Here is a 16,957-nt window from a genome sequence, read left to right as displayed (position 1 = left end):
ATGTTTGCACGTCTCATTTTCTTTTTATATTGGCCGACATTTATCAAATGAACAAACCCCACTTGTGATTGAAAATTGTCGGCTAAAACCTTTAAATTGTTCTTGATCGATTACTTTTATCAAATAACAACCTTGGGCCTATCAAGTATTAGACTAGGGTATATGGGCTGTGTGGAAGAGGATTGCATACGGCCCAATGATAAACAGACGATGGGTTATAAGATTTAAATCGTGATATAAAACAAGAAGATAGAAATGGAAGAATGGTTTGATGTGTTTGTGGGTTAGCGAGAGGTCGCGGGTTCGAGCCTTGTCTAAGACATTTGTTTTTGGGAAAAGCTTTTAAGGTAGTATAATAATTATTTTTATTATTATCTTTATTACTATTAGTATTATTATTATTATTATTGTTGTTATTATTATTATTATTATTATTATTATTATTATTATTATTATTATTATTATTATTAGTAAATCATTATTTTCAAAACTATCATTTTAACAAATAAATATTTTGTATATAAAAATATACTTATTACATATACTATAACTATATTAATATTACATATATATTATATATTAAACCTAATAACATTATCTACATAAATATTTACATATAACAAATTTTCGATTTAACAATATAATACTAATTATATAGATACATATGTATTAGTATAACTATATGTATAAATATATATATAACCTTTGAAATAACAAATATATTACTAAATTAAATAAGTAATATATATAAACTAGTTTGAATATTATTACATGTTAATTATATGTGTTAATATATATACTTGGTATAGGTTCGTGAATCTGAGGCCAACCCTGCATTGATCAGTTCCGTCGTATGCATATTTTTACTACAAAATATCGTATCGTGAGTTTCATTTGCTCCCTTTTAAATGCTTTTGTAATATATTTTTGGGACTGAGAATACATGCACTGCTTTTATAAATGTTTTACGAAATAGACACAAGTAATTGAAACTACATTCTATGGTTGGATTATCGAATCGAATATCACCCTTTTTAGTCTGGTAATCTAAGAATTAGGGAACAGACACCCTAATTGACGCGAATCCTAAAGATAGATCTATTGGGCCTAACAAACCCCATCCAGGTTATGGATGCTTTAGTACTTCGATTTTATATACAGATGAGTGTACCTGTATATTTGGGGATATTCTAGATGCATTTGTTAATGTCGGTTACCAGGTGTTCAATCCATATGAATGAATTTTAAACACTTGCGAGTGTATGATTATTGAACAAATGAAATCTTGTGGTCTATTAAAAATTATGGAAAAGATTGATTACGATAAACCTATGAACTCACCAACCTTTTGGTTGACACTTTAAAGCATGTTTATTCTCAGGTATAAAAGAAATCTTCCGCTATGCATTTGCTCATTTTAAAGATATTACATGGAGTCGCTCATGGCATATTTAGGACAGTACCTCGCAATGGGACCAAGTGTTGATGACTTCGTCCAGGAGGATTAGGACGGGTCGTCTCAGATGATATCCCTTGAATGCATCCAAAAAGGATTTAAACTGATACCCACTTACAGACTCCACCTTCCAATCGATTTCTGGTAAAGGATAATTGTCCTTTGGACATGCTTTATTTAGATCTGTGAAGTCTACACATATCCTCCATGAATTATCTGGCTTTCTTACCATAACCGGGTTTGCTACCCATATCTGGTATTTTACTTCCCTCAATATTCCAACATCCACCAATTTTTTAACTTCTTCTCTGAGAAATTTTGTTCGATCTGGAGCCATGCCTCTTTTCCTTTGACACACTGGTGGGATATTAGGATTCACACCAAGCTTATGTTCAGCTACATGACGTGGTACTCCAGTCATATCAGAATCTTGCCATGCAAAAACATCCAAATTTGCTGCTAAGATTTTGTAAAGCTTTTCTTTTGTTTCTTTTGCTATTGTGTTTCCAATGGTAATTATCTGATCTGGAAATTCTGGATTTGGTAACACTGAACCGTCTTCATGAACAATTGGATCAACAGCTGTTCTGTTTATTTGCACACATTCTATTGCTCTTCTCCGTTCAGCGTATAGCGTGGCAATACCAGCTGGTGTAGGAAATTTCATCATGCCATGGACCGTTGATGTTATAGCTCCAAATGTCATCATAGCTGATCGACCTAAAATGACATTATATTGTGAGTTTGCTTTAACAACTAAAAACTCGATATTAGATGTTCGTTTGAATGGTGTTTTTCCCAAAACTACTTCCAACATTATGCTTCCTTCTGACCATGATGGATGATTAGAAAAACTTGCTAAGGGAACAAATGTGTCTTTCAACTGCTCCTTAACTCTTTCTGGTAATTGCACAAAACAATGCTCATACATGATATCTGCTCCTGCTCCTGTATCAGTATATATTCCGCCAACAACACAGTTTGCTATTCGAGCTTCAATGACTATAGGAGCATCAGATGGATTAGTATTAAACATGGAAGGAAAATCAATCAATTCCTGCTTCCAATCTTCTAATACTTCTGCCTTTCTCCGTTGTCCGGCTTGCCATGAATGTATCATGTTTGCTTCAATAGGTGTTATCTGACGATTACGCCTTTTGGTGCTCTTGAGAGTTGAGTGATTCTTTAAAACGGGTGGCGCCATTTGTTGGTACGATTTTTCTTATAGCGGCTGTAAGGTACCAGTACAAAACAATACCTGCTTAACGTGTGGAGTATACTGTTGATTGTTGTTTGCCCTCGAGAAGTAATCTCTGCAGACCCGGAACACGGATGAGTAATCCGTGGGGTGGCCTCAATCGATCTGAAATTGATCCGTATAGCGTAATGCTGCTAAGCGGCTAATGTATGTTTAGAGTGAGAAAGAACTGTGTGAGAGAGAAAGTGTACTTCTCTCTGACTGAAGTTCAGATCAGAATGATGTGAAATGTGGTGACCCAGGGGGTCTATTTATAGGCACAGAATGTCCGAAATTCACGGGATACACGTGTCAATCATTGAATGGTTATGTTACGTGAAGTATCCGGAATGTCGGTGGCGTGTGCTGACGTGGCTGTGTGCCGTTCACACGCTGAGTTAAAGGGCTTATGCATAGAAGCTGCCTGCAGGGATTACGCTTGACGGTGGGCGGCCTGCTGTATGCTGGGCGGCGAATACTGAAGACTGCCGAATATCGTTATGTTTTATGTTGTTAGATCCATTTTTCTGTATAAAAATGGTGTTTTTTATGCGTGTATCCTCTAAAATACACCATTATAAGCCCATTTTTTTTGGGGGATTGGGCTGATTCTTTTGGCGGCCCAGTTGTTTGTGCATTTGTCGGGCTTATTTAAAATCTTACTTGCTTTAAAAAAGAAAAAAAAATTGTATTAATTATCGTCTTAAGATAACGTTAACTCAAATACTTGACAAACTAGTGAAATGACCCGTGAAATCACGGGTTTGTTTAAATGGAACAGTTTAATGATATGTTTTAGGTATTGAGTGAACGTAAATGCTAAAGTTATTTAGTTTAATGACCCGTGAAACCACATAGTCCGACTAAGAAACTCGTCAGGTGAACATTTCATCAAACACCTAAAATGCATATTAAACAACCATATCCAATCATAAGAGATAATATTAGTTGTCATTTTATTTTAAAAGTGTAAATTAGAATATAAATTTGGAATTAGTTTTCTTCTGCCTAGCTTTTAGATCTTCTGATACTCAATTCAAAATAGTTAATTAAAATTATTTAATTTTAATAATTGAAATAATTATTAATAAGATTTAATAATAATAATTAATTAATAAGATTTAATTTTAATTTAAAATTATTTAGATTAATGACATCACCCACGTGTTTAAATTTTTTTCTTTTTCTTTTTGATTTTTTTTCTTTTTCATTATAGCATTATAGATGGACGAAGGTAACAAACAATGAAAATATCTATTAAATATCTATTTAACTTTAAAGTTGGTAAAAGTTGAAAGTTGAGGGGTAACTTATGTAAGTTTACTCTTTCGAGAAACAATGACCGAGCCGATGGTCTGGTCTTTGTTGGTTCTTGTCAATTAACTTAACCAACTCCGTCAACCCTTCGATCCTAAGAAACCGACCTCTGTTTTATTCCTTCCATCCTTCCTTCATTTCCATAATCATCATTTTCCCCAATTTAATTTAATTTCATCAACAAAATTATAATAAAAAGTTACAATATCCTATAATCCGATTCGATCTATCCGATTTGATAATGGCTAATCGGTCAGGATCATCGATGATGATGACCGTTACACAGACACCGGCGAAAGATCTCGCGTATACAAATTGCGCCTATGTATCACCCTCCGATCTTCGTCAATTTACTGTACCTGGATCGAATCTAGCTCTTGCGTTGGTTGGAGGTGTTTTCGTTCTTACTGTATCATATCCTTTATTAACCTAATATATATACTTATACTGTATAATATATAATATCCTGAAATGAGGTAATCCTTGATCATTACCGTTTTACTTCGAATAATTTTGAATGTGATGCAGTTTTATAATATATAATACTCCGTATTACATAATTTATTGATTAGTGCAACGTTTAAACTAATCTCACTCACGATTTGTGTTATTATAAGTATGGAATTGGAATCAGACACTGCCTTCTAGTTTATAAGTTTATTGTTTATTCCATTAGTGTTAATCTGTTGCAGACATGTTTTTTTTTTTTGTTAAGTGATCTGTTTGAGCAATGAAGGTTAATGTGTTATCATGATAATGATACTATCTATGTCAAGAGCAATTATATTGTTATATACTTAACTGAAATAAACACCGTATGATACGATACAAAGTGGACAGATCGGGCTTAATGCCATTCAACGACGTCACGCACGAGTTTCTACTGGAGATTCGGTACCGGTTAGCAGGTTTGTGATTGATGGTTACATCTTATTTGGTTTCGTAGATAATTATTGTTGGTTAGCTGAAGTATTAATTCTGTGAGACGTTTTAGGTTTATTCCACCTGAAGATTTCAACATTGCGTTACTTACCCTTGAGTTGGAATTTGTAAAAAAAGGAAACAAAGAAGAGAAAGTATGTTACATGCTATCTCATCGATTTTTAACCTTCATGTTAACCTTTTGCTTTGAGATTGCATCTTTTGATTTTGTTTATGTTATTTGCAGGTTGATGCTGTTGTTCTAGCTCAACAACTTAAGAAAAGATTTGTTAACCAGGTACGTGTTGTCCATTTTTACATATGTAGGCAATATATGTATTGTACTTATTACGTATATGTATTTGTTTCATTATGTTCATGAAGGCTTACTACTTTGATGTAGGTTTTGACATCGGGACAAAGGGTAACCTTTGAACATCTTGGCAATGGTTATATCTTCACAGTCAACCAAATTGCTGTTGAAGGTCAGGAAAAAACAGATGTTGAAAGAGGCATGTTCTGTCAAGATTCATACATAGTGTTTGAAGCCTCTAATTCTAGTGGAATTAAGGTATTATTTCAAAACAAGTGGGTTGATGAAACACACTTGTTTTGTAGACCTTTTACTACTTTTGGTATTTATGTTTGTTTTGTTTCTGTTCTTTAAGTTCTTTTCTTTATGTACAGATTACTAACCAGCGTGAGGCTGCTAGCAGTAACATATTTAAGCACAAGGAGTTTAATCTTCAATCACTCGGCATCGGTGGCCTGAGCAATGAATTTGCTGATATCTTTAGAAGAGCTTTTGCGTCTAGAGTTTTCCCTCCACATGTGGCAAGCAAGTAATGTCATATTGTTGTCTCGTGCTGCTTAACTTTTTTTTTTTTTGAATTTTTGGATTAATTTATATATCTGAATGGGAATCTATATTTTTCAGGCTGGGCGTAAAGCATGTCAAGGGAATGTTGTTATATGGTCCCCCTGGTACTGGCAAGACCCTAATGGCTCGTCAAATCGGAAAGATGTTAAATGGAAAGGATCCAAAGGTATGTTAAGCATGCATTGTCCTTTAGATCTATTACATAAGTTATTCGGAGCATATTGCAATAATTTTTTACATAAAAAAATGGAATTATTATTTGAACTCTTAATTCTTTTTGTTACAACAGTGTGTATCATGACTTTACATTACACATGCGGGCTGCTTATAATGATGACTTCTTTGTTTGATTCTAGAATCTAGATCAATCAAAACTGTTAACCTGACTCTAAGTGACTTTCATTGCAAAAATGTGTAACGCGTTTTAGTTACGCTACATATGTGGTTGCGTTTAATTAATAGATTCTTGTCTGATTCTTCAATCTAGATTGTAAATGGGCCTGAAGTGCTGAGTAAATTTGTTGGTGAAACTGAGAAGAACGTGAGAGACTTATTTGCCGATGCTGAACAAGATCAAAGAACACTAGGTTGGACGTTCTACTAGTTACAATCTAGACTTTGGAATAGTTTTTTTCTACTTATTTTTACTTTCTTTTTCTAATATCTGAAGCCATACTGTCCAATTTATTTTCCAGGGGATCAAAGTGAGTTGCATGTGATCATTTTTGATGAAATTGATGCAATTTGTAAGGTAGGTTCTTCCCATACTTCAGTAACTGACTTCTCTTTCAATGTATCCATTTCCAAATGTTCATTACAATTCTATTTTGAAATTACAGTCTAGAGGTTCGACTAGGGATGGCACAGGAGTGCACGATAGCATTGTCAATCAGCTTCTTACAAAGGTTGTATCAAGCATTTGAATTCTAACTTTATAATAACGATACAAAGCTTAACTAAAGATACTGATTTAGAATATCTGTTTCTTAGATAGACGGTGTGGAAGCCCTTAATAATGTGTTGCTTATCGGTATGACTAATAGAAAAGATTTGCTTGATGAAGCTCTTTTAAGGTAATTACATTATACATTATCTCTCATAAGGTGTTAAATGTTTCCCTTTATATGATTGCTGATATGCTACTCTAAAACTTAATTAGGCCTGGTCGTTTGGAAGTTCAAGTAGAAATTAGCCTTCCTGATGAAAATGGCCGTTTACAAATTCTTCAAATTCACACAAATAAGATGAAAGAGAATTCTTTTCTAGCTCCTGATGTGAACTTACAAGAGCTTGGTACGTTGTTATGTACTGGATTTCATTAATTTTTAGTGACCAAACATATTTCTATTAACCTTTTCAACCATGTATGCAATCAAGTTGTAATGCTAATTGGAAATATTTACCTATTCAAATGATAAACATGCGTGTGTAAATCTAATGATATGTGTTTTTGTGGAGCCCAGCTGCACGAACAAAGAATTACAGTGGTGCAGAACTTGAAGGTGTTGTGAAAAGTGCGGTTTCTTATGCTCTTAATCGGCAGCTAAGTCTCGATGATTTGACTAAAACCGTTGATGAGGAGAGCATTAAAGTCACAATGGATGACTTTTTGAATGCTCTTCATGAAGTTATTCCTTCATTTGGTGCTTCCATGGACGACCTTGAACGTTGCAGGTAAGGATCATAATGTTCTTCTCATTTAGATGTATAGTTTTGTGATATCTCTTTTCTATATTATCTTGAATTTGGTGATGATTAGGCAGAAAATGTCTAAATTGAAATTGTCTGTCTCTAAAGTTTTTAATCTAAAGTTTCTGAATTCATTTTAAACGATGCAGACTCAATGGAATAGTTGATTGTGGTAAACGACATGATCATATCTTTAAGAGAACTATGTTATTAGCAGAGCAAGTGAAGGTCAGCCGAGGTAGTCCGCTTATCACGGTTCTTCTAGAAGGTCCAAGTGGCAGGTAAATTGTGCTTTGGTTGTATATATTGGTACTTTAAGGAGTCTTTTTGTTAACTAAATTTTTCTGAATATCTTTTGCAGTGGTAAGACTGCGATGGCAGCTACTGTTGGCATCGGTAGCGATTTCCCTTACGTGAAGATTGTAAGTTTATTTATATGGGATACTGTTTTCACTGCATATTATTGTGAGAAATCGAATAATTTTTCCGAAAGATTGATTTTTTTTGTTTTCTAAATTGTAGATCTCTGCTGAGTCGATGATTGGCCTCAGTGAAGGAAGTAAATGTGCACAAATTGTTAAGGTTTTGTGCTTCAGTCTTTAATATCTTATCCTGTATTTTGTTTTATATTATTAGATACACTTCATGAACTGTTTCTCATCAGAGCTTTACTTTTTTAGGTATTTGAGGATGCTTACAAATCAACATTGAGCATTATTGTTCTTGATGATATTGAAAGGTAAGTAGCTTGTTGACCTCGTTTATGCAAGCATTTTGTTAATCGAATTTTTTTATACGCGGTTGATATTCTTTTGTTCACTAATTCAGGCTGCTAGAATATGTCGCGATCGGACCTCGCTTTTCTAACTTGATATCTCAGACATTGATGGTTCTCCTCAAGCGGCTTCCCCCAAAGGTACTTATTATCTTGTTATCTTCCTCGTCTTGATGTGGATACGTTAGACATGTAAGAAGTACTATTTGTTTCTTGAAAATATTGTGAAAGTGGTCTTATTAGTTATTGTTACGTTTCAGGGTAAAAATATGCTCGTTATTGGAACGACAAGTGAGTTACATTTCCTGGAGTCAGTTGGGGTTTGTGACGCTTTCTCGGTCACTTACCATGTTCCTACATTGAAGACTGAAGATGCTAAACAGGTAATTTGTTCTTATTCTTTCATCTCATGCATAATTGTATGCTTTGTAGATTAGTTCATGTTCAGTCTTATCGTCAATCTTTTCTTTTTAGGTATTGGAACAACTTAATGTATTCTCGGGAGACGATATTGATGCTGCAGCTGAAGCCTTGAATGATGTAAGATTCTTAAATTTTTAAACATATAACTTACTGATTGAATCAGTATCTGGAACCTGGTCGAATATTAACCTAGTTTGAATGAACAAAAGTTAACCATGTTTCTGGGTTGGTGTTACAGATGCCGATTAAGAGGCTTTATATGGTGGTTGAGATGGCGGCACAGGGAGAATCAGGTGGAAGTGCAGAAGCTATATACTCGGGCAAGGAAACAATTGAAATTTCACACTTCTATGAGTGCCTACAAGATATTGTTCGCTACTAGTGTGTCGTATATCTTTTGATATTTACCAAAAACTGGAATTTTGAATGTTGGCATGTATTCACTCCCCTCCTTCATTTCGTTTGGGTTGCAGTACACATGACCACGACATAAACGGAGGCTAGATAAAGAACATATTTTGTAATGTCGTTATTTATGTGGTGTGTGATGAGTTGCTGTTAACTGAAGAGGTATATGATCCATATATTTGAGAGGTTAGCTTTGAAACGATGATGTATTTAGCTGTTATTCTAAATTTTTGATCAGTTATTATGATATGATTTTTGCTCAATATTCACATAACTGTTTTTTTTGCATCTGTTCTGTATATAAGACTAATTGCATATTTTACTTTGAATGTCCAAAGGCACCTTAGGCCATGTTTGTTTTTAATTTAATGGACTTAATAGAGTGAAACTTATTATGGAAAGTCATGGAAGGTGTTTGTTTTTGACTAATTAAATAAATCATGTCTTAATGAAAAAAAAACTCAAATAAATGTGAATTTCTAATTGAGTCCGCATTTTTTAGTAACTGCTATTATAACTACTCATATGCAGGGTTAATTTAGTAAATTCAATTATTCAGACGGTTATTCAGTACATAAAACAAACACTAATTATTTTTCATCACTTATTTCCCACAGACATCATATATTAGTTCAGACAAATGAACTTAATAAGAAAAAAACAAACGGGCCCTTAATGATATTGATATTATGAGTCACATCGACGGTTTACCTCAAATGACTTCACTAATCCTATAAAGAAATTTAATTAGGACCAAGGTTGCAAAATTCGCTATTCGGGGATTAATCGGTCGGGACTTTGGAAGAATTAATCGGCAATTCGGGGATTAATCAACGATTAATTGAATAGTTTATTATACAATTAAATGATAAATTCAAAAAATTATATGTGTAAATATAGAAGAAAAGCATAAACATAAACATTAAAATAATTGTCTGAATTTTTTTATTTTATTCAAAAACTCTAAAGTTCTAGTTTAATATCATGTTAAAGTGTTGACTAATTTTGACGACCGACCGACTTTGATTAACAAATTCGATTTTAAACCATCAATCCACGTTGACCGACTAATTAAACGGATTTTGAAAAAACGGAACTAATTGTTCTTAAAAATGAGTAATCGGAGATTAAACGAGTTTTTACAACAGTGAGAAGGACGGTTCTTTATTAAAAATTGTAACGCAGATGGTTCTCTAGTTAACTGCCCGTTAAAAATGTCAGTTATGCTAATGCATGTGAAGGTAAATTAGCAATATCATCATTTTTCTTTAATTTATTCTCTTCTCTTACCTACTACCATCGGTGTGCTAATAATATTAATTCATACTACCATTAGAATCAATTCAACACACGATTTAGATGAAAAAGTCGTTCAACTTGTTAATCAATCTATTTAATTTAATTAACGTATTAAATGAGCCCCGACGTCCGGTCGAGATTGTTTGAAAGTTAGGTAAACTAACAATTACGCATCAACTTAAGTGGCCTAAATAGGTCACTAAGTTGTTTATTTTATTTGTTGAGTGCTGTCTATTGTCTATGACTCTGTCAGTAGACATATACTAGCCATTGTCTCTTAATTAACCATATATTCATTTAGAAATGGCATGGCCCTAGGTTCGGACCATATCCCCAACTTTGGGTTGGATAACATTACTCCTCGAATACTGTTTGCTCCTAAACTGTTTGATTTTTTATTTTTTTATCTCATTACGGAAATTATTTATTTTTACTTATCTTTTTTATTAGGACCATTTTCCTAGCCTTGGAGCTTTTGAAATGGGGGTTGATTCATACACCACTAAATTTAGTCATACACCACCAAATATACATTACAGTGTTGTACACTACAATGTTATAATGTATCTTTAATAGTGTATGGCTAAAATCTAGTGGTGTACGAATCAGCTCCTTTTTGGGATACTGTATGCTCCTAAGCTGTTACTTTTTATCTCATTATAGTATAATTTTTTCAGTAAATAGGCATGATTCATGTTATAATTGTGATTTTTTATTTTATGAGAGTAGACACTTATATCTCAAATATCTACGAATATTTACAAATAATTCATTTCAATACTTGAAACCACCACATCAAAACGATAACTTATTCCGATATGTGTTCATTTCATTACTTGAACCCGTAACAAGATTTTAATCATGTTAGGAAGCCAAGTTTACTCATAGTCCCTATTTTATTTAATTTTTTGGCGAAAAAACGTATTAACAATAAACGATTCAAAAATCAACAAGTACACCCGATATCAAAGTAAACCAACAAACGAACCCTATCCAACCAAACAACCTAAACAAACTAAACCATTCTTGGGTTTTAATCATGTTAGGAAGCCACCCCCAACAAATCGGCTGACAGTCTACCGACCAACTTCCGGAGCAAACAGCCGTAAACAAAGAATCGACCACCAACAAAGAACACATCACAACCTAGACTCAAGGCAAGATAACGTCGCAGAGAAGCCCGACAGCTAGGTGAACCAAGAAGTCATAAAATAACAACCTGAAAAAAAAAGTCTACCGGTAAATAAATCCAGCAACCACCACACAAAAAAAAAAAAAAAAAAAACCCAAAGATCCAAATACTCATAACAAAAAGCACCAAAAAAATAACATCACCAAAAACCATAGTACAAAGAGAGGTACTCGTCGCCAGAATCATGAACAGCAAACCTACCAAAGTACCAAACAAAATGAAACAAGCGTTAACAACCACAAAAGATCAACAATGCAAAGCCATTGGGCCAACGGTATCGAGGTGACCCTTCCAACCAGGAGGTTGAAGCTTCGAGTCCTGCTTAGGACAATTTGTATATATATATATATATATATATATATATATATATATATATATATATATATATATATATATATATATATATATATATATATACTGTGGCGGATCCAGAAAAAAATTTCACCAGGGGAAAAAAAATTTAAAACGTAAGGATTTTTTTTGACAAAATATAAAAGTTTTGTGGCAAAATATAGAGTTTTTTGAGCAAAATTTAGAGACTTTTGAGCAAAATACGAAGGTTTTATGGCAAAATATGACGGTTTTGGGGCAAAATATGAAGGGTTTGGGAAAATAAAAAAAATTCACCTGGGGCAAAATCGAAAAACCGAAAAAATTTACACTAAAATTTCAAAATCGTCGGGGGCGGCTGACCCCACTTGACCCCCTCCCTCCGCCCCTATATATATATATATATATATATATATATATATATATATATATATATATCGTGATTAATTCGTGTAGTGGTGTGTGTGCTTTTGTCTTAAAAAGGGTTTAAGCTATAAATAGGTCATATACTTTCTTTTTTGTCCCATTGTAGGCAATATACCCCAAAAACTCTCAGTGTCGGCTATATACATTCAAAAAGTGTACCAATATAAACCACTTTTTTTTTGTACCTGCAACAAAAGTAATTAATGACGTGGCATATGAGTTGACACTTTTTGAAAGTATATAGCCGACATTGAGAGTTTTTTGGGCACATAGTCAATAATGGGACAAAAAGAAAAGTATACGACCTATTTATAGCTTAAACCCCCTTAAAAAGCCAGATTTGAAGAAATAAAAGCAAACATGTAGCAGCAAAGGTTAAGAAAAACGCCAACCAAGAACTCCGTTGCCTCTAAAAAAAATCGCTTGAAAGCTACTATAATGATTATTAAATCTTTTATCTTATATAAAAATGATTCAATCCCATAACGGTGAATAGTATACAAAAGAGAACCAGAGGGTATTGGTGCATTGATTATGATATGACTTTCATAAAGATGTTAGGGGTCAACTCTCATATGCTGCTAAATTAATTCGCTTGGGTTTTACTAGCTCATTTCATGACCTTCGAATGTTTAGGACGTCTATTCGTTTGAGACTCACCTGAGGGAGTTTTATCACACACAATGCCCGTATGAATTTGTCGTAGTATTTCTTCTTAAGGAGCGGTTGGGCTGTATATAGTTCGTAAAGAGAAATGATCGGGTTTGTGAGTTCCGATATCACGTTCAAACACCGTTAATAACTCTGACGTGCATTAAAAAAAAGTACACAAATGAGACGAAGTAATGAAACAAACTTGCTAGGGAAGGAAAAAAAGTAGCGTACAACATGATGTTTGATAGTGCCAATCTGACATCAATTTCCATATTTATGTTAACATCAAAACCTATCAAAACCCTACACGTGTACAAGACAGAGTGTTTAACACCACTAACTCTACCAAGCCCACGGAACCGGCCCTTTCTTTCTCTCTACTTTTTTCTTCGCTACTAGAAGTAATTTAATATATCTAGAGAGAGAAAGTGATCAATTTTCGCATTAATAATAACAACCGAAACCCCCATTTTTTCAAAAACATGTTTTCCCATTACTAATTAACCACATATCCGCTCCCTTAATTTTCTTGATTTCCAATTCAATTTCAATTTCTGATGTTTAGTTTCGAATCTCAACCAATAAAGTCGTCCAATTTCTTACACCCCATATACTTTGATCCATTTTCTTGTTCAAATTTCATCAAATTCCGTCTAAAAATCTGATCTTTTTCGATTTTGAAAAGGGGTTTTGAAATGGGTGGTGATGGGTTAAGGTCAGCTAGGTTTGATGACTTGCCTTTACATTTGATTCTTGAAATTTTGACTTCTGGGGGTGGACTGGGTGGTGTGGATCTTGTGTGTTTGGAACTAAGTAATAAACTTTTTGGAGGTAAACATGGATTGGTTTCTCAAAATTCAAAATCTTTGGCTGAATTTGCTGCTTTTCAATCATGTGGGTCACATCCTGTTTATGTGTCTTTGAGTCATAGAGCTCAAGATGAGCTTTTGGGTAGATGTGGTGGAAATTGGAAAAGAGTTTTGAGGTTCTTGCAATCTGTGCACCAGTCTTCAGATGTTGTTCAAACCTCTTCAGGCAATGTATGTTTTCTTATAATTTTTTTCTAACAATTTATTTATAATTTTTGTGCATATATTATAATTATATATATGATATGAAGTATTACTGTACTAGTATATGAGTCAAATTATCTAGTAGGTTACTGATTTTTTGATAATGGCTAGCAGATGCAAATTAGGAGTGGAAGGTATCACACTTTATTGGTAAAAGACTCAACGGTTTACTCGTGTGGTTCAAGTTTGTGTGGTGTTCTTGGTCATGGGCCCGAAACAACACAATGTGTATCATTTACACCGATTAAGTTTCCGTATCCTGCTCACGTGACACATGTTTCTGCCTCGCATAATCATGCTGCTTTTGTCACACAATCTGGAGAGGTTTGCATACAACTCTATCTATTGTATTATATTAAAATTAGGAAATTGAATATGTTATCATTGTGTTTCCAGTCATAAATAATAAGTTTTAGTGTTCGGAGTTATTTTATATCAAAATTCATCCTCATAACACTAAAAATTAGTTAAATCAGTTATCCTGCAAACATATATCTGTATCCTGCAGCCCGTTTTGTTACTACTGATTATGAGATTATCTGATACGTAATTAACGATTCCACAATTTTGACATTAAATTTTTGTAGGTTTTCACATGTGGTGACAATTCGTCTTTCTGTTGTGGGCATAGTGATACTAACCGTCCAATATTCAAGCCTCGGCTTGTTGAAGCATTAAAGGAAGTGACTTGCAAGAAGGTTGCTACGGGGGTTAGCTTTACCGTATTTCTAACAATTGAAGGTCAAGTATACACATGTGGGACCAACACAAATGGTCAACTAGGCCATGGTGACACATTGGATAGACCAACACCGAAACTAGTGGAATCACTTGTGAACGCTGGTCCAGTTGTACATATTGCTGCTGGTCCAAGTTATGCACTTGCTGTCACTAGTGATGGAACCGTTTATTCGTTTGGGTCTGGAACCAATTTCTGTTTGGGTCATGGTGAACAGCACAGTGAACCTAGACCTAGACCACTTTTGTGGTTCAGGAGAAAAGGTATCCACGTGGTTCGTGTTTCTGCTGGTGATGAACATGTGGTTGCACTCGATTCTAATGGATATGTAAATTCTTTAATTACCAAATAGCTCTTTTTTTTAATTTATTTTTTATTTTCTTTTATTATTTTTTTTTTTTTTTTTTTATTTTTTTTTTTTTTTGAAGTTTCTGATTTGTTTGATAAATGAATTGCAGGTTTACACATGGGGAAAAGGCTACTGTGGTGCACTTGGCCATGGAGATGAGATTGACAAAACGACCCCCGAGCTCTTGATTGGCCTCAAGAATCACCGAGCTGTTCAGGTTTATTATTATTCGTTATTATAATGTTTTCATGTGATATGATCATAATCAATGATCAAAGGAACTATCTTTATTGAATGAACACGAATATAAAAACTTATGTGACGTGTTCACATTTTCTTGGAACATATTTACTTGAGATGGCAAGACGGGTACATCTTTCGGAATATATTAATACTCCATCTGTCCCAATTTTACTGTTTAGACAAAAAAGACTTAAAAAATATCATCATATTGTATATTTTGTTAAATTTCTGACTGTTGCTTTTTAACTATCTTTTTGTTTACATGCATACAGTGGTATAAAATAACTTCACCACAACATTCTTAACTATTTATGAAAGTGAACAATTAATTTGGGACAATATGAAAAAAAATACTGGACAATAAAATTGGAACGAAGGGAGTACAACTTAGATACTTTTATGCTTTAGTTTGATTACCAATTAATACAACTTTAGTTTAATGACCAATTAATATCATTAAGATAATAATCTAAACGCTTAATTAATACAACTTTAGATACTTTTATGCATTAAATTGACTTTAGTGCGCTACTTTCAACTTGTTTGATCCATTTCCCTTTTAGCTAACCTTTTAATAGGACTTGTTTGAGAGAAAACACATCCGAAATCAAGTAATCAACCTATTCATCATAAGTGTATGGGTTGAAAAGGCCACCTATATTGTGTACCTGACTATCTTCACATCCTTTTTGGATGGCTTGGTGCAGTGTTTAATCATATGTGTAATGATGATTTTATTAGGTGTGCGCAAGCAAGAGGAAGACGTTTGTGTTGGTGGATAACGGAAGTATGTACGGATTTGGATGGATGGGATTCGGAAGTCTTGGTTTTCCAGATAAAGGTGTATCTGATAAAGTGTTGAAGCCAACCAAGCTTTACACTTTAAAAGATCATCATATTTCTCAAGTAAGCACAGGCTTATATCACTCTGTTGTGGTCACAAATCGAGGTCGTATTTTTGGGTTCGGAGACAATGAACGAGCACAACTTGGACACGATAAGGTTAGAGATTGTCGCACCCCGACTGAAATCTTGGTTGAAGAATCAAGTGATGATACCATGTAATTGTGTGTTCAGGTAACTCTAATAAAATCATTTGTGTATCGAATTCGAGCTAAGTTATGATTGTTTTATAATTGTTGTTAAAACATTGCCTGTGAAAAATTATAAGTGAACTATTGTATCAATGTAAACTGCAACCTGTGATATATGTTTGAAATTATGTGACATTAAACTTTTGATAAAACTACTTGTTCTTTTGCTAGTTTTAGGGTGCGTTTCATAAACGAATGATTTAGCACTACATCTGAATGACAATAACCTGTTTGATAATTATTTTGAACAAATAATGTGAATGATTGAATATTTCTATATTAACCTTTGACGTGAATAAAATTTATGTTGAACCATTCAGCACCATATGTCATTCAGATTTCAAAACAAACGCTCTACTGAACCATTAATTCAATTAAGAGGTAAATAAACGCACATTTAGGGTGCGTTTGTTTACCTCTTAATGAAATGGTTCAGCACTGAATGCTGAACC

General features: G+C 33.7%; 2 protein-coding genes across 2 annotated transcripts; both read left to right on the top strand.

The window, feature by feature from the left end:
- Window positions 1-4,100: 4,100 nt before the first annotated feature.
- Window positions 4,101-9,369, top strand: LOC139886046 (vesicle-fusing ATPase-like). The gene is made up of 21 exons (XM_071869784.1): window positions 4,101-4,425; window positions 4,824-4,918; window positions 5,005-5,086; window positions 5,179-5,229; window positions 5,335-5,502; window positions 5,619-5,773; window positions 5,869-5,977; window positions 6,299-6,398; window positions 6,507-6,562; window positions 6,651-6,716; window positions 6,802-6,884; window positions 6,971-7,104; window positions 7,275-7,485; window positions 7,650-7,781; window positions 7,862-7,922; window positions 8,023-8,082; window positions 8,181-8,239; window positions 8,329-8,416; window positions 8,536-8,658; window positions 8,750-8,815; window positions 8,937-9,369. The coding sequence occupies exons 1-21, from the start codon at window positions 4,252-4,254 to the stop codon at window positions 9,078-9,080; spliced, it is 2,217 nt and encodes a 738-aa protein (XP_071725885.1). The 5' UTR covers window positions 4,101-4,251; the 3' UTR covers window positions 9,081-9,369.
- Window positions 9,370-13,439: 4,070 nt separating this feature from the next.
- On the top strand, window positions 13,440-16,633 carry LOC139886045 (ultraviolet-B receptor UVR8). The gene is made up of 5 exons (XM_071869783.1): window positions 13,440-14,047; window positions 14,195-14,404; window positions 14,668-15,147; window positions 15,278-15,385; window positions 16,153-16,633. Exons 1-5 carry the CDS (start codon window positions 13,703-13,705, stop codon window positions 16,474-16,476), a joined length of 1,467 nt encoding a protein of 488 aa, XP_071725884.1. The 5' UTR covers window positions 13,440-13,702; the 3' UTR covers window positions 16,477-16,633.
- The last annotated feature ends 324 nt before the right edge of the window (window positions 16,634-16,957 follow it).

This window comes from Rutidosis leptorrhynchoides, chromosome 1 (genome assembly GCF_046630445.1).
Source record: "Rutidosis leptorrhynchoides isolate AG116_Rl617_1_P2 chromosome 1, CSIRO_AGI_Rlap_v1, whole genome shotgun sequence".
Classification (NCBI taxonomy): Eukaryota; Viridiplantae; Streptophyta; class Magnoliopsida; order Asterales; family Asteraceae; genus Rutidosis; species Rutidosis leptorrhynchoides.
Note: the sequence above shows the minus strand (reverse complement) of the source record. Positions and strands in the feature narration are given on the sequence as shown.